An 18,592-nucleotide genomic window follows, 5' to 3' on the forward strand; every position below is an offset into this window, starting at 1 on the left:
TTCAATTTCTCTCCCCGACTGCAGTGGTCTTGAGTCAAGTCTTCCTTGCTCTTTTTAACAGACAGCTCTGCGAATAATTTTTCTATGGCATGGAATGAGGCTATAGTCCCTAAAACCTTCCAGCGACCTTTAGGAGCCAGTGGTCCATGCCCATTATCGAAGTAGTCAGTGCACACAGAGGAAATACAAAAAACTTTTCTTTAAACCCTCAGTGTAGAATTTTACCTCATTAGTAAAAACACAAATAAAAAAAAAAATAACATCCATGCCAAATAAGTAAAAATGATAGGAATCAACGTTTGCAGGAAATGGCTTGGACCCTTATGCATTTCTGGTAGGCTGTCCATTCGTGGACTCCGACAGGAAGTCAGGCCACATGTTAAAAAAAACAAAAAACAAGGGCATCTGGCTGGCTTTGTCGGTGGAGCGTGTGACTCTTGATCTCAGGGGTGTGAGTTCAAGTCCCATGCTGGGTGTAGAGTTCATTTAAACATAAAATAAAAAGAACGACAAGAACATTTTAACTGAGTGAAAGATACTTCGGAGACTAATTTTTAAAAAACACTTCATGCAAATTTTTTTTTACTCTGAAGGAACACAAAGCCCAAATGCAGTAGGTTAACAAAACGTAGTGTTATTATTTTTGTTATATAATCATGGAGAAGGAACAGTTCTAATTTGTAACTATTTTTTTAAATAATTTACTTGTGATTCTAAAACATCCAGGGATTATCTGACAGAATTCAAAATGAGGAGAGCCAAATTAGGCCAGATAGAAACAGAAGGGGGTGGGTAGATCCTTCCCCCATGAGACATTCCTCACAGGAACTCTGGGAGAAAAGCCATCTTGAGGAGAGCAGAGCCGTCCCTCCCAGGCCCCTTCCTTTCCGGGCACGTGCTACCTCCCCCTTCAGGGTCCCTAAACAGGCCTCCTCCCACAGCTGGCAGGTGGGGAAAGGAGGTGAAAAACTTAGCACAGGCTCATGGGGAGAGTTTCCATGAGTGGGATTTTAGAGCAACGTTGGGGCAGAAAAACCCGAGACAGGGTTTCAGTGGTTATAAACTGTATCTACTTCCATGTTCGTGGACATGCGAGTCAAGATGGCGATTCCTCCTCAAATTACCTTGGTTCCTAGACGAGGCATCCCTGAATTTGGCTCTGAGACACTGGGCTGTGAGTATAATGGTGTCTCTGTTCTCAGCTCTGAAGTCAGAGAGAGGCGTGGGGCTCATTGGTTGGAGATTTAGTAGGCTGGGTTTTTTAGCAGTTATTTTATGTTGTTAATGACACATTGATGCTTAACTTCCAGAGTTTAGCTGGTTCAATATACAATCTAATAATTTTGATTTAAAAAATGCAATTTCGCCTTATGATCTAATATCCCCTTGGGAGCTCATAAAGGCTGGTATTTTCTTCCTGCAGCAGATGAAAAGCTCTTACTTGAAACGCGGCCCTCTTATCCTCCCAGCTGGTGCTGTGAAGTGTCATAAATTCATAGGAAATGTAGAAGTTAGGAATCTAAATTTTACCTTACTGGGCACTATTCTGGTACCCTAATGCAGAACACAAGTTTCCCTGCTAGGGTTTTGGGTGAAAGAGCAGGCGTGAGAATCCAGTGACTGTTGAGGATTTGTTCCTCCTGTTTCACGATTTTATCAAATTCTTGAGATGTGAGAGATTGGTCCTGTCGGCCAGCACGTGCTCCAGTGGGCAGCCAACCGGGCCCAGCTCTGGGAGCGCCTCACCTGAAAGTTCCAGCTTGTCTCCTGGGGCATCGCCCTTTGGTTGTGGGCCCACAGCTGGTGGCATCTCCAGGTTTGGAATTGACTTCATGATATTGGCCTGAGCTTCTTCTAGCAGCTTCTCGAACTCTTTCCCGTTATAGTGGTCCAGATTGTGCCTTTTCTCTTCCCATTTTCTTTCTGCTTTCTGAAGGAAAACCACAAGTGAGGGAAGTTTAGCAACCAGAAGGGAAAGCTAATTAGAGATTTCATGGCGATGGAGGGGGCGGTCTGGGGTCCGTGCTGAGGGACATGTTTGCCCCTCCGACAAACCTGCCTCTGGGCTCGCTGCCACGGAAGCCGACGTGACTGACATTGATTCACAGAGAAGCGAGCTCAGAAACCCAAATTCATTTGTTAACTGATTATTGAGCACTTACTTACTGCTACTCTCCGAATAATAATAAAAAGGACACAGGGATGTGCTTTCCAAAGCACAAATCTCACAACCACGTTTCTGTCTTGAAACCAAGAATTTTCATCGTGGAGGAGATGTGCAAATGGACAGGAACAAAACCAAACACTCACTAGGAACAAAGACTCCTACGCCTGCTTTCCACGTCTGCCTAAGAGCAGCTCTATGGCCTCTGGGTCAAACGTTCTTACGTATAAAATGGGCTTTTTTAGACTACCTCAAAGCTCCACCAAGTTCTACAGTAGGGAGAAATACATGAAATGCATTTTTAAATACCCATACATTTTTGAAAAGAACATTTTCCTGTGATTTTGGGGTGGCACAGGAATCATCCCAGATGGGCAGAGGGGAAGTTAGCACCAGGATTACTAGAACCCCACAATGGAAGAATGAGGAAGGACAGAGGAGATTGCTTTCTTAGCACTCTTTAGCCAGAGGACGCTGGGGCCCAGTGAGACGAGGATCTGCCAAAGAGTCACACTATCTAAACCCAAGTCTCCACCATCATCATCCTTACCAAACCCTCCTCCGCTTTGTCTTTCCTAGCATTTATTTTCATCTGGCATACACTGGTTCTCGATCTCTCCCTACAAGCAGGCACATTTCTCAAAAGCATGGACTTTGTCCCTTTGGTTCACTGCCTGCCCCAGAGCCTGTGGGGACCTAGAGCATAGTGGGGCTCAGATCCTGGTTGTGAAGCAAGTTCTCCTCAGCCGTCAGCAGCGGGGTAGGCAGGAAAGGCCCAGGCCTCCTTTCTGCAGATCCGGGCATTTTTAACAGACTCTTAAGTTCCGAGGCCCCGTTGCCAGAACTGGGGCCCGGGCAGTCTGAAGAGGTTATTTTTCTCTTGAGACCTGAATTATCCCTGTTGATCTGTTGATCCCTGTTGATTTTTCTCTTGAGACCTGAATTATCCCTGTTGATCTGAGAGACGCGGGACGGTCAAGGCCATGGTCTGTGGTCAGGAGTGGAGGACGCACGGGGCAGGAAGAAGGAGGAAGCAAGTTGTCCTACTCAGGCACGGACACCAGCCCTTGGTAAAAAGAATCTTTAAAAACATGGCCTGTTTTCTGTTCTGTGACGTTAAGGCCTAGTTTTCTCTTTCCATTCTGACTGCCTCTGCCTCTCACCCCAAGCCTGCGCTCATGACTTCTATCCCGAACCCTTAATCCTAGACCCACCACCTGAATCGACTCTATTATTTCAGAGTGATTTTTTGAAGATGCTATTTTTTACCGCTGGTCCAAGCAGCAGGATTTTTTGGATGCCGACACCACCTCGGACTGCCTTGCGAGCCCCCTGAAATCCGGTTCCAGCCTGTCTTGCCAGCCTCATTGCCCCTGCCTTGTTCCCTTAAACAGGTTCCTTCAACAGCCTGACTTGTGACTCCCTTTGCTCTAACACTCCTCTATCCAAGCCTGCCATTGCCACCCTGCTCTGCTCACCCAGGCTCTACAGATTTTTCGAGACTACCGGCAAACGCTTTGCAGGCCTGCATTCACCAGGGGTAAGTCTGAGCCGGCACACGCTGGCCGGGGACAGCCGACTCACATTTCTCCCCAGTTGCGCGCTCCCCAATATCCCACTATAACTCGAAATCGGCGGTGGGAAAATACACCACAGAAATGGGTCATTTTACAAATCGGGGCATTCCCCCTCCCCGCAGAGAGCCGGTTGTTAAACAGTTCCCAGTACACCAGGGTCACACCGTCCACCGTTCTTGAAATCTTAATCTTTCTCTTAATCTGGCCATTGAAACCCACGGATAGGGCTACAAATCTATCTGTGACACTCATGCACATATATGTATGACCTTGACAACCAGACCATACGCTCTTCAAGGGAAAGGACCAGGTGTTATTCCTTCATGGGGGGGCTACGAGAAATGGAAATAGGATCCTACCTCAATGGACACCGCCCTGTTCTTGGCACTCACGCTGTGGATCTCCTCGATGAACAAGCTCTGCATGGTGGAACCGTTCACGGGCGTCTGTGGGGACTGCGAAGCCTGAGCCGACGACGGCAGAGCGGAGGTCCCTTCCTGGGCGGCAGCGGGAGGGCCGGCCGGGTGAGGACCGGCGCCCACGGGCAGGTGCTGGGCGGGGTTCAGCAGGGCGGCGGAGTGCTGGGAGGGCTGGATGACCACGGGAGAACTCTGTGCGTGGTGAACGGTCAAGGGCACCACTTCCGACTTCACGTCGCCCGGGACTCCTGCCGCGTGGAGGGGCTGGCCCGAGGCGTGGGGCGCCTCCTCTTGGCTCTTCAGGACTTCGGCGGCCGTGGCCTTCTCCATCGCCACGTACTGAGCGGCCTGGGCCGCATCTGTACCTTTCAAGAGTCCGTCGGTGACATGTCTGGGAGAAACCAGGCACAGCAGCATTAACTCTTACAGCGGGTAGCCTGCGTTTTATTTTTATGGCATGAACTTGAACGCTGTGTCATCCCAAAGCCAGGCAGGCTGTTGCTGCAGAATTAAGACATTCGAAAACCCCGAGTCGCCGCTCAGTGTTGAGGGTTTCCGTAGCAACTTCCTAATGCCCTCCAGTTGTCTCCTGGCTGTCTCTGGTGGCCGGTTTCTCAGTCCCTCCCTTAAGATAGGGTCTGTCTCTCCCTTTCCGCTAGCTCCGTCAAGCCCAGCCAGACACTGTTTCGTCACTATTTGCATGGTGGCGACACACAGTGGACACAGGACCCTAACAAGAACTCCTGTACCCAGTCCTGGGAACAGTCCTGGCAGAGGGACAGCCCTCAGACAGGCTCAGTTCCAACCCCCGAAGTTTCCTGATCCCTCCAAGCTCTCTTCCTTTCACTGCCGAACCCCTGCGGAGGGCAGCTCCTACAGCTGACCCCTGAACAGCGTGGGGTGGGTTAGGGTCCTGACCCCCTACACGGTTGAGAATCACAGTATAACTTTTGTCACCCCCCAAAAAAAAAACCCCTAACTACTAATTGCCTACTACTGACCAGAAGCCTTATCTAGATCATAAACAGCTGATTCACGTATATTTTGTACGTTATTGCTGTAGTCTTACAATAAAGGGAGAAAAGAAAATATTAAGAAAATCACAAGGAAAAGAAGATACGTTTTACAGTGTTGCCCTCTATTTATCAAAAAAAAAAAAAAAATTACACAAGTGGATCCGTGCAGCTGAGACCTGAGTTGTTCAAGGGTCCGCTGCATTCTAACTCCTTGGGTTCACTCTTCCTGTCATTCAGCTGCATGTGATCAGGCTGTTTCACCTGGACTCGACCTAGCCTTTCTGCAAGGTTGACCGCGACTTCAAATCTAGCACCTAGGTTAGTCCTCAGCCTCCTCTGCTTTTTGGGGTCTTGTCACGGTATTCGTTGATTTGGATGTGGCTTTGGGGTCAGGCAGACCTGTGCCTGGATGTCATCATTCCTGCCACGTTCTAGCCGTATGATGTTGGGAACCTCACCTTTCTGAGCCGCACATGGTTTTCTATAAAATGTAGTAACGATGAGGATGAGGACAAGAGGATCAGAATGCCTTCTAAGGCCTTCCTCGCAGGTTACTGTTAGGATCAACGTAGTTCTAGGTCAGACAATGTCCAACTTGACTGATAACCTTTAATCGGTGCCTCAATTCGTTATTAAAATGTTTTCTCTCTCTTTTTTGATTTGAAAAGAAGGCTTTGCCTTTGTGACCCTCCTCTGCTACTCACTTTTGTTTCTTTTACCCACCCTGTTCCTTCGATCCCCAAGGATCCCCAAGAATCTGTTCCCCTCTTTCTGTCTCATGCTACCGTGCCCTTTCTTCCACTGCCACGAGTCATCTTCATGAAAGCAACTTCGAGCTCTAGATCTCTCCTCCCACCTGCTCCCGCCCCCGCCCCCGGGGATGGGCAGCCCCGCACCCCGAATATTGTCAGCCATTCTTCAACTCTAACGTGTTCCTGAAAAGAACAACCTTCAAACGATTAAAAAAAAAAAAGAAGAAGAAAAGAAAAGAAAAGAAAGTTTACCAGGTTTGCTAATGGTAAGCCCTAGGCGGTGCCAAGCGCTGCGAAGACTGGAGACCTCGGGTCACAGCGCAACAGAGTAAGTGCGGTGGGAAGGAGTTGCTGCCTCGCGTCCGGACGTTTCCCCACCCCCCCCGGAGGCCCGGTTACCTCCGCAGCATGGTCAAGGTGTCGGTCATGCTTCGCACCCTCTGCAGGAGACTGTCCAGCCTGTGGGGCTCCTCCTTCAGAAACCGCACGGCCTCCACTTCGATGCGCAAGATGGCCCGCATCTTGTTCTGTAGCGTTGGGAATTCTCCTGCAGGCCAAGAGCCAAGCCAGAGGGTGAGTCTCAGGAGACACAGGACGTGGAGCCCCCACCCCAGGCGCGCACTGGCCGGGCTCGGAAGCGCGGGGCTCATGCGCTCTGCACGCACCTTCGGGAGGCAGCCGCCTGTCATTAGTGTGTCCCTTCGTCCTGAATCTTACAGGGTATTTAGGGTACTTGCCTGTTTCGTTCAGTGAGGCATCCCCGGTGCCTAGAACGCTGCCCGGCACACGTAGGTGCTTGCGGACTATGTGCACGCACACAGGTATGAATGACGCATCCTTCACTACTGGACAGATTTTTAACACCCCCCCCCCCCCCCGGAGAAGGGCTCCGGACTTCTCCCTTCAAGGAGGAGGCTCACCTTTCAGGGTAGCTACGGCTTCCCCCACTTGTCGCAGGAGGAAAGCCCCATCTTCCACGTCTTTTAGAGTGACCACTCGGCTGGCGGATGTAGAGTCCTTCTTCAAGTCTTCAACAAAGTCTTCCAGCTCACTGTGAGGCGTAGGAGAGGAGCAGACCAGCAGATGGGGGTGAACACTGGGTCCGCAAAAAGAGCGGCTGCAGTAGCCAAGGGCTTGTCCCCACCTCCCCTGGCCTTCTGCGAAGATGGCAGCTCACAAGAGTGGCTTGGTCTGGCTTAAATATTCTGCTGGGGTGTAAGGTAGGTGCAAGGGAGTTTTCCCAGGGCCTGTTCATGGGGACACCCCTTCTTTATTTTTTTATTTTTTCTTTATTTCTTTATTTCCAGTGGGGATACCGATGCCAACTAAGGGACAGGTGTTGTGCACTTTGTAACATGACAGAGGGGATCGACTGTGCGCTGTAGCGGGGCAAAAGGAGGGGTCCCGATGGGTTTAGATCAGTCTTCTCAACTTGGAACTTGGTATTTGGGGCTGGATAATCCCTCCTTGTGGGAGCCTGCCCTGTACAGTGTGGGGTGTTCAACAGCATCCCAGCCCTCTAGCTATTAGACACTAGTAGCACCTGCCCCAAGCCTGTGACAAACAAGGATGTCTCTAGGTGGTGGGAAATGTCCTTGGAAGGGGGGAGGGAGAGGAGGGGAGGGAAGCAAACTTGTGCCTGATCAAGAACCTCTAGCTTACACTGATGATCTCATCAATAAGGACTGACTTTCCACTCTAAGCTACAGAGGAAAAATGATCACAGATCTGATTTCTGGTGTGTCTGTATGTGTAGGAGAGAGAGTGTGGAGAAACACACCCACACACCCACACACACACACCCTAAGGTACTGCTAGAGTTCCAACAGAACTGAATTAAGGTCTTCCGCTTCAAAACGCAAACCAACCAACCACCCAACCAAACGACAACGTCCTGTCTCCTTGGCACATTACTAACCCTGTCCTAAACACATGTTCGTATCACTTCCATTTGCCTGTAAACCTGACAACAGAAAGCCTCTCTCTTAAAGGTAAAGGAAAAGGATGTTGAGAGATGAAGAACCACTAGGTGGCAGTAGGCGACCAACATTCCACCTGCCGCTGGCGCGGAGCTTAGAGCAGGGGAGGAAGACTGTGGATCTGGAAGAAAAAAAAAAAAAGGAAGGAAGGAAGAAAGAAAGAAAAAGAAAGAGAGGGAGAGAGAAAGAGGAAGATAAAGAGAAAAAGAAGAATGGAAAGAAAAGGAAAAAGAAAAAAAGAAAAAGAAAAAAAGAAAAAGAAAAAGAAAAAAGAAAAAAGAAAAACAAACAAAACAAAAAGGTCTGCCCGGACTCTTCCCTCAAAGTGGACGCGCAGGCGGGAGTTATGGATGGCACAGCCTCTGCGAGAGGGACTCGGGCGGGATTTTATGTATGTTTCACAGGGGCCTTGGACCAAACAACAAATTCATCCGCCACAGAGAAGCGGGATGGGGCTTTTGGTGACGTCTTTTATTCTGTTAGGGAAAAGGGACCCAGCTGCCTGTGATTCCTTCAGATTAAATGATGCAACTTCAAACCAAAAGGGAAAGCCTTTTCCGCTCCTTGTCCACACCGTGAACTACAGAGAGGTGACAGGTGTTCTGTGTCCCACCCACAGAAACTTCCTACAGCTGCCACGTCCCTGAGGGGAGGACGTGTGCCGTCCCTCCAAGGAGCTCTAAAAATGGCACCTGTGTGTTATTTGAAATGAAAAGTTATTTTCCATTTCATCATCAAACTGAAATATTAAGAGCGCACACAGGACACACTGTCGAGTCCTTCCAGTTTTGAGGGAAGAGCTAAGACCCAAATGTTATCACGGTTCCATTAAAAACCCACCAGCTTGCCAGGCTGTAATTAATAGTCCTAGGAGCTATCATCTGACCCAGAGTCAGTCTGCCTAAAATTCTATTTTAATCTCTTCTACACAGTGTGCTTCTTGGATTTCATAACTCTGCACACAGGAGACCCCTAAATGTCAAAGCTTTTCCTTTGTTGATCAAGGAATATATACAAAAGTGTATTGATATTATCGTATACAACAATGTCACTTCTGTTCACACGTTCATGCTGTTAGAAAGCAGTCGGATCAAATGTGTTCCTTCACAACGTAACAGAGATCAGGGAGCCAAAATGAGTGCTGAAAACAACTTTTCAATATTATGTACTCAAGGTGACTTTTGAGATGTGAACTCTGCTCAAAGGAATGCCAGATGTTCCCAGATGCTGTGGTTTACATGTAAATCTGTTCTATTTGTGTAAGTTGCTTTTCCTTCTACCTTAGTTAAAAAGAAGCATCAATTTGTTGAAATATGTTTCATCTATTATTAGAAGCCCAATTATTATTTCCAAATAGAAACCCACCAAAGACAGAGGATCTTGATTCAACTTCTCTCCATAGTTCTAGACCCAAATTTCATTTCTCTGCCATCTGAATGGCTCACCAGGAACTTACCCTAACGTGATGCCCAAGGGAATTTATTTTCCTGTGTGTGTGTGTGTGTGTGTGTGTGTGTGTGTGTGTTTAAGGACAAAAGCAGGGGAAGGGAGGAGAGGGAGAGGAGATAATTGTTTTCCTAATGTTCCAGAGTTGAAATTTCGGGCTGTCTTTTGTAACCTGCTCTCAGCCGCTACTCAGATCCCCTACTCAGTCCCCTACGTTTGATTTCTCTTCCCATTCCTATTTCTCCTCTTTGATCCAGGCCTTACTGACTTTTGACTGACTGTTACTGCCCTTCCAATAAGGCTTCCCTGACATTGGTGTTTCCCCCGCCATCTGTCCTATATGTGATCACCAGAGGGACCTTTTTGAAATACAGCTCTGACTTCACCACCTCCTTGATCAGAAAACATCAGCACCTCCTCCTCAGGCTGGCAGTAACTGTCCAATGTTAAGACATTTCGGAACGTCCTCTGTAGCTTCCTAAAACGCACATTCTCAAGCTCCATCCAGAGATGTTCTGAACCTGGGGTTGGACCCAGGAGCTTTCACGAAAAGCCAGGGATCCAGGTGACCTCGGTAAACGCAGGCCCCACGGATATCGAGCAGGCATGCTGGGCCTGAGTGTGGTCTCAGATATGGGCAGTCACCGAGCAAACGGGAACGGCATTACCCACATAGGAGACACGATCTAGACCCACATTGGACCCCGCTCTCCTGGCAAAATGCATGACCCGAAGTTCTCCAAGGATATCTTGTGCCTTCCCCATCCTGAGACAGGCTGGATCATAGGCTCCCTCTGCCCAGGAGCCCCCCATCCCCTTCCAGTCTCCACTGACGGAACCCCACCTGTCCTCCAGGCCAGCCTGGTTCAGTTTAACAAGCCACTTGTGACCCAACTATACACAGGGCCTCGCCCTGGGCCTGGGTGCACATGAATAACTTCAGGTTCAGTCTTCTTGATCCCTGGGGCCCAGAGGAATCTCTCCTTTGTGTGGGTTCACCCGGCACCTGTGAGTCATCTGTTTTCTGCTCTACACATACTCATATGTTTGGCTTCATGAGACTGGAGTTCCTCAGCGGCCCCGTGCCCGTCTTCCCCGTGTGGGGCCCGCCCACAGTGTCTCCCCACCGTAGGCTCCCAACTCTGCTTCCTATCTCACTCTCGGGCGGGGCTGCTGGTCGCAGGCTAGGATTGACGCTGAAGATGCTTTTTCTAGGCCAGAAGCAAGAAAATGTCCTTTTTTTCATAATTCAATTGGAAAACATGAAATATTCTGAAAAGGCAATATATTTTTAAAGACATTTTCAAGAAGAATCTTAACACCTCGAATGAGACAACTGGGCTGTCACAAAAACATTTCTGACAAACAGCCTTATCGCCTCACGGTGGGTGATCGACTGTCCACAAATGCATCGACTACGTAAGATTTTGGAAACGATTTTGAGATGTCTGTCAACGGTAGCCAAATTTCATTTTTGAGGAAAGTAAGAACTCTATAATTGATTTCTAACCCCCCTCTGGACAGCTACTGAGAGGAACATTCTATTTTTAATGAGACACGCAGGGTTGGCATCTGAGGAGTACAAGCTCAAGCATCAAACATATTATAGAATTAACCCTTTCCATCCCTTTCCATGAAGACTTCTGGACCTTCTGCTCATGAGAAGAATGCGGAAGTTGCCTCTTTATATTCCCAATTGGGGAGATTTAAGAAGCGAATTACTGACAGCAGGAGAACGCAGAAAAATTACTATTCATGATCCTAGAAGGTGAAATCACTCTATGATAAATCTTCATTGCATAACAAAACATAGATTACCATAAAAGATGGGCCTGCCTTAGTGACGGGGGGGGGGGGGGGGGGGGAGAAAAGAACTGCTCTTTTCAATAGTGGGACTTGATAGATGCTTTCAATAAGAACCTCACGGAAGATGGGTAACTTTTAAGGAGGCATCTTTCATTCCTGGATCACACATACTTTACATCTGAATTCTTCTTTTGCGCTTTTAACTATCGTTGAATAATAGGAAGATAATTTTAACACCGTGATTTTGGCTATTCGTTTTCATTTACTGAGATTAAAGGCAGACTCCCCATTTATCATCGGGTCTTGCCATCTGCTTCCTTTCATTTGCTGTGCTGCTGAGCCCTACAAAGGAGCGTGGTGCTCCGGCTTCTCAAGAGAGGGGCGCAGGTGAACTTTCTGGGTCTGGATGGCGCTAAGGGTCCACGGAGGCCCAGAAGGGATAGGGCTCTAACTTGCACATAGTAGATGCTCAATAAAGAGAGAAGGAGAGAGCACCACCAAGGAAGGGCTTTGTCGTCGGCGAGGACAGGGCCCCCTCCGGGTTACACAGCGCGACACGTGACAGGTGTCCCCCACTCACCACAGCTTCTTGACAATCCTCTCCTCCTCGTGTAGGTATCTCTGCCTCTCTTGCTCCACCAGGACACGTTGTCGCTGGACGGGGTCCTCCAGCCTCTTCATGGTTTCAAGCACTTTGCCACTGATTTCCAGCTCAGCCTTCTTCATCATGGCCCTCAGCAGTTCCTGGTTCTGCAGCTGTCAAACAAAAGAAATCAACCTCAGCTGGGCTCTGGCTGCCTGAGAGTCTTGGGAAGTGGGTCTGGGGAAATAGCCCTGCAGCTGAGTGTTTATTTCCAGCAAGAAAGGGAAGGAAGTGACAATTGTGCATAATATTGCTACTTTAACCTCCGTCTGGGGTTCGGCTGCGAACTGACCCAACCAGACGTTCGTGTCTGTGTCTGCAAAAAAACAGGAGTCTTTCTAGACTCTGGTCAGTGCCTCATGGGCAACAGGCATAAACTCTCATTGACGTGTTTTTATAGGGAGCAGCGGAGAACACCAGGTTTGGAGCCAAGCGATTGTTTGGGATGATTGTGTAGACCTATAGAGGCACCTGGGAATCGTTTGCAAGCCCCGAACTAAAACACAGAACTAAGCGTGTGATAACGCAGAACCCAGTGGCCCAAGCCACCCTCCTTGCACCTGTGTGACCTCGGGAAACATCACTTTCTCTTTCTCAGTGCAAGACTTCAGCTGCAAAAGTGGGACCTTTAGGAGTACGGCTTATGGTGTTAGGGGAACATCTGTAACGTTGGGAGAGCTACTCCTTACACCAAAATACTTCTTCCTGCCTGCTCTGGCCTCCTCCCATCACAGTGCCCGAAGTACCCTTATGACTTGGTCTTTTAGATCTCAAAGGCTTCTTTTTTTTTTTAAACCTTTGACCCCCTTCATCCTTTTCTCGTACCCCTTCCTCTAGCAACCACCAGTTTGTGAGTTTTTTTTTTTTTTTAATTTCACGTGTAAGAGAGGTTGCATGATATTTGTCCTTCTCTGACTCCTTTCACTTAGCGTCATGTCCTCACGGTCCATCCATATTGGCACAAATGGTAAGATTTCATTCTTTTTTTTAATGGCTGAATAATATTCCATGGTATATATACACCTTCTTTTTATACTTTTATTTTTAAATTTTTATTATTGAAGTTGACATCCATTGTTATATTAGTTTCAGGTGTACAACACAGTGACAACAATTCTATACACTCAGTACTCAGTACAGTGTAGTTGCCACACACTATCGTGTCAATATTACTAACCATTTACCCATTGACAGACACTTTGGTTTCCATATTTTGGCTACTGTAAATAGTGCAGTAGTGAACACAGGAGTACATACGTCTGAGTTACTATCTTTGCTCTAAAATACCCAGAAATGGAATTGTCGGGTTATATGGTAATTCTACTTTTATTTTTTGAGAAACCTCCATGTTGTTTTCCACAGTGGCTGCCCAATTTGCCTTCCTACCAACAGTGCATGAGGATTTCTTTTTCTCCACATCCCCACGAGCATTTTTTACTCCTTATCTTTTTGATACTAGCCCATTCTGACAGATGTGAGGTGACTGTGGTTTTCACTTGCATCTCCCTGATGATGAACAGAGTTGAGTATCTTTTCATGTACCTGTTGGTCATGTGTCTTCTTAGGAAAAATATCTATTCAGATCTGCCATTTTTAAAAAACTGAATTGTTTGGGTTTTTTGGTATTGAGTTATACATACTCTGGATACTAACCTCTTATCAAATACATGATTTGCAAATATTTTGTCCCATTCAGGAGGCTGCCTTTTCATTTTGTTGATGGTCTCCTTTGCTGTGCAAAAGCTGTTTACTCTGATGTAGTCCCGTGGATTTTTTTCTTTTGTTGCTTCTACATTTGGTCTTAGTTTCAAAAAATCATTGCCAAGACCTCTGTCAAAGAGATTACCACCTGTGTTTTTTTCTAGGAATCTCAAAGTTTCAGGTCTTATGTGCCAGTCTTAAATCCATTTCAGAGCCAATTTTTGCATTTGGTGTAAGATGGTGGTCCGGGGTCATTCTTTTTGCATGAGGCTGTCCGGTCTTCCCAGCACCGTTAAACTGAAGAAACTGTTCTTTCCTTATTGTCTATTCTTGGCTCCTTTATCATAAATTAATTGACCATATATGTGTGGGACCATTTTTCTGGGCTCTGTATTCTGTTGCATTGATCTGTGTGTCTGTATTTATTTATTTATTTATTTATTTTAAAGATTTTATTCATTTATTTGACAGAGAGAGATCACAAGCAGGCAGAGAGGCAAGCAGAGAGAGAGGAGGAAGCAGGCTCCCTGCTGAGCAGAGAGCCCGATGCGGGGCTTGATCCCAGGACCCTGAGATCATGACCTGAGCCGAAGGCAGCGGCTTAACCCACTGAGCCACCCAGGCGCCCCTATTTATTTATTTTTTAAAAGATTTTATTTATTTATTTGACAGACAGAGATCACAAGGAGGCAGAGAGACAGGCAGAGAGTGAGAGGGGGAAGCAGGCTCCCTGCTGAGCAGAGAGCCCGATGCAGGGCTCGATCCCACAACCCTGGGATCATGACCTGAGCCGAAGGCAGAGGCTTTAACCCACTGAGCCACCCAGGCGCCCCTGTGTGTCTGTATTTATGACAATACCGTACTATGTTGATTCTTATAGCTTTGCCAATATGTTTTGAAACGAGGCCGTGTGATGCCTCTAGGTTTGTTCTTTCTCAGGGTGGCTTTGGGCTATTTGGGGTCTTTTGTGGTTCCACTTTGGATCCAACCCCCAGCCCTGACTACTATGAGACCTGAGCGTGTTACTTAGCCTCACTTGGTCTCCATTTCCTTGTCTTCAAGGATGAGAAGGATGGATTCACCTCCCTTGCTAGAGCTTGTCTGAGCATTGAAGGAAATACTGCTCGATCTTGAACAGGTACTCAACAAATGTAGACTTGGCTCTGGACTATTTCAGCGTTATCAGTTAGAAAAGAATCAGGTCCATGTACCCAAAATCACGTGATCACAGACCCCTGAAACATAGTACTTGATGTTGATGGTTGCATCAGTACCTATATAGGTACTGATGGTTGCAATGATGATGATTCCAGATGAGCTCTAAGCCTCTTGGCAATTCACTCTTTTTTCCTGGATTTTACGCAGGCTGCTTGCATGCATAACATCACAACAGCCACGCAGTTTCCAGAGCACTCTCTTTTAGGAGCCTGCAGAGTATACCATGTGGCTTGCACCTGACTTCTTAGGAATCTAGTCAAGTACGTGAGTCCTGTTGCTAAGTCCTGCATTCAGTATTTCTCTGGGGCGGGACGGTTCTCTGATAGCGTATCCATCAAGGGCATTTCTTCGGTCAGCTTTGAAGACAGTAGCTACATTATACCTATTACATTCTCCCTAAAGTTTCCCTGAAATTTCAATGAGCTGTTACTGGTTTGTTCTGTTTCCTGGTTTCATCGACGGTAGGACAACTACTGTGTATCACCTCCGGAGAGGGAGGTCTTCGTCGGCTGTCCACTACTGTGTGCAAATGCCATGTGACCCTCAACTCAACACTTCTCCGTGTCATCCAGTTTTGCGGAATACAGAGAAAACATTTCAACACGGGCAACAAGCAGAGCCACCATCCTTTTCCAGGCCCAGCTCTGTACCGGTGGGCCATCCGGAAAGAGACTGCCTGTGTTCAGTTTCTAGTTTTACCCCTCAGTAGCCATGTTTCGGGCAACTTAGTAATCTCTCTGTGTCTATCCATAAGAAGGGGCGATCTTCGTTCCTATCTCAGAGGCTGGGAAGGGAGATTCAGTGAGGGAATAATGTGCTTATCACAGCGTCTGGCACAAACCTGGCCGCGGGGGTGGGGCCTGCCATTTTGTCTGGGAGGGACCAAATAAAAATGGGCCACTCTTGGGTTACCTTCTTGAATGACTCATAGTTATGCCCTCATTGTTTCTGCTAATCACGTGTTTTTATTGTGGTCTTAAAAACAGCCAATATATTGCTGAAAGTCACCATGTATGGAAACAGTGCATGGAGGGCGAGTTCCTCCCTTGCCCTCTGCAGTGACAACTCTGCCTACAAGGCATGGGGGGAGTCTGGCCCTTTCCCACATCACCTGTCTCCTCCCATTATAGGCAGCTGGCAATCCCTGCTCTAGCCACACCAACGTCCTTTCTGGCCTTCTGACTTTCTAGGCTCCTTTCTGCCACAGGGACTTTGCACCTGCAATTTCCTCCATTTCTGCAGTGACACCAGGACATAGGGCCGCTCACAGCAGGTACTCGATAAATATTGATAAATGCACGAGTTAGGCAGTAATGCCAATGATGATGAACAAAGGAGAATCTGAAACTCCTTCCTTGACGGTAGACATATGGGCTGGCCCACAGGCTCAGATATGCCTTGGGCTCAGCTCTCACGCCCTGCCGTGCTCTGACAACAGTGTTGTTGAATACACATGGCAACACTGCCAGGTACCAAAATGACACGCTTAAATTCAATGCCATGGGTCAAATCCCACAGACCTATTTCCTCCAAAGGGGTGGGGGGGGATGCGGGGTCACAGGTATGCTCGGGATAATTAAGTAGATGATTAAGTGTATTGAAAAGTGACTGACACCTGGGTCCTACCCCCAACCCCCAAGAGATTCTGATTTAACTGTTCTACTGTGCAGCCTGGGCATGGGGAATTCTTTCAGCTTCTCAGATGATTCTGATGTGCCACCAAGGATAAGTGTAACAGCCTCCCCATTCGAGAAAAAGACTCTTGAATGGAGAGATGATATCACTGTGCCATGAGCTCGGTACACAGCCCTCTGTCCTGAACCCTCCCGCCAAATCCCACAGACAAGTTCCAAACAAGTTATGGTCCCATTAGCAGTGGGTATTAATAGTGGCTATCGGGCTGGAAATTACTACTGGAATACTTAAAATTCTTAAAATTGAAATTTGGAAGATGGGAAAAGGGAAGCCCAGAGGTCATGTGACTTGTTCCGGGTCCCTCGGTCATTAAGGGCAGAATCAGGGTGAGAACTGAAGTATTTTTAATTCAACCCGGTAATTTTTCAAGCCCCCCAGTTGCTCTACTAACAAGGCCGGGACATGTCTGTTTCATTCCCAGTCACAAGCTCAGTTTCTGGCACACAGGAGGTACTGACACATACGGGCCGTACACAGGAGTTTCAACCGGACATTACTCAGAAACCTACAGACAGTAGAAGACAGCAGCCGCAGGTAATACTCGAGTTATTGGGCTGGTAACATGGCAGATGGCGTTTAAATTATTTCACCTGAAGAGAAGGTTTGCCTGGCATTCCGGGTTATACGATCCTCCTTCCAGAAAGAGGGGCTTACCGGAACCAGCTGCAGGACTAGAGAGGGAATTTTCCATAGCACAGTGCTGGCACCCAGGCAATGATGCACTAGTTAATCATGAAGGAATACACACAGACCCAGGTTCTCCTTCTATGTTCCTCTAGTCCTCGGCCCTCCTGCCTGGTGCTCTGGCCACTGTCCCCAGGACACAGGACGCCCCTGTTCATCCCAGCACTGTGTGAAATGCCAAGCTGAAGGCAAGATGTAGATCCACATCTCTCTCTAAATGCTTCAAATTAATTAGTCATCAGCAGTTCATATCATTACATGTACTTTTGCTTAGCAATGATAGCTACATGTCAATTAACTTAAAACCCCTCTATTAAAGCATCCTTTACAAACAATAAAACATCCCCATTTTAAGGGCACATGTCAGTGAATTTTGATAAATGTATAAGCACCGATGTAACCACCACTAAGATAGACGGCATTTTTTAACACCCTAGAAAACGCTTTTGTGATCCTTTGCAACCAGTCCCCCCCAAACCCAGGCCCCAACAAACCACCAATCTACTTTCTGTCCCTAAAGACAAGCTCTTCTTCTCCTCCACGGACATATACATGAAATGACACAATATGTAGTCTTGTGGGTGTGGTCTCTTCCCTTCAGTATACAGGTTTCGAGATCCGGTGTGTCGTTGAGGGTTTCAGGAGGTCGTTTTTGTTAACACAGCGTGGTGTTCCATTGTGCATGTAAATCAACTGCATAGATTTATACTGTACATACTAACATTTTCATATGTTTGCATAGTGACTTGCTTCTGGTGATCCTGCTTTAATTCACTTATTTCTGGTAGCAATTTTTGTAGCCTTTTTGATTCCAGATATACACAACCATATCATTTGTGCATAAAGCCAATTTTACCTCCCTATGGGGATGCCTTTTCTTTCTTTTTCAAGCCTTATTGCACTGGCTAGGATCTTATGTACAGTATTCAATAGAAGTGAGAGAAGCCTTCCTTGCTCTTGTTTCTGATTTTATGGGAAATGTGTGTAGTGTTTTAGCATTAGCGATGTTTTCTGTAGGTTTTTCAGACATCCTTTATCAGGTTAAGGAAGTGTCCTTCTACTAGAGTGTTGAATGTTTTTATCATCAGCACTGAATTTTGTCACATGTTTTTTCTGTATTTATTGAAACAGCAGGATTTTATTCCTTTTTTCCATTAATGGGGTTAAATACATTGATTCTTTTTTTTTTCTCATATTAAAACAATCTTGCAACCTGGGATGATAACCAGGTGTCATCCCATACCTGGGATAATATCCCATACCTGGGATAAATAGTATCTTTTTTATATATTGCCAGATTCAACTGCTAATATTTTAGTAAGGATTTGTTATGCATATTTTCATGAAGGATATCGGTCTATATTTTCTTTTCTTAAATTATCTTTGACTGGTTTTGCTATTAGGGTAATGCTGGATTTACAAAACCAGTTGGGAAGTGTCCTCTATGTCATTTCATTGTTTCCAGACTTAACTTTGTCTTTCGGAAGAATTG

At 46.9% G+C, this 18,592-nt stretch overlaps 1 protein-coding gene across 9 annotated transcripts in view; it reads right to left on the minus strand.

Annotated features, from left to right (window-relative positions):
- KIAA1217 (KIAA1217 ortholog) overlaps positions 1-18,592 on the minus strand; it is a 289,157-nt gene that overhangs the window by 14,696 nt on the left and 255,869 nt on the right. For all 9 annotated transcript variants that reach the window (XM_032880810.1, XM_032880809.1, XM_032880813.1 and 6 more), the window contains 5 exons: positions 11,740-11,915; positions 6,849-6,979; positions 6,328-6,475; positions 4,101-4,551; positions 1,747-1,930 (listed from right to left, as the gene is read on the minus strand). In XM_032880810.1, coding sequence (XP_032736701.1) covers positions 1,747-1,930; positions 4,101-4,551; positions 6,328-6,475; positions 6,849-6,979; positions 11,740-11,915 — 1,090 coding nt within the window. The remainder of the gene's footprint in view (positions 1-1,746; positions 1,931-4,100; positions 4,552-6,327; positions 6,476-6,848; positions 6,980-11,739; positions 11,916-18,592) is intronic.

This window comes from Lontra canadensis, unplaced genomic scaffold (genome assembly GCF_010015895.1).
Source record: "Lontra canadensis isolate GAN:19392208 unplaced genomic scaffold, GSC_riverotter_1.0 scaffold72, whole genome shotgun sequence".
Taxonomy (NCBI): Eukaryota; Metazoa; Chordata; class Mammalia; order Carnivora; family Mustelidae; genus Lontra; species Lontra canadensis.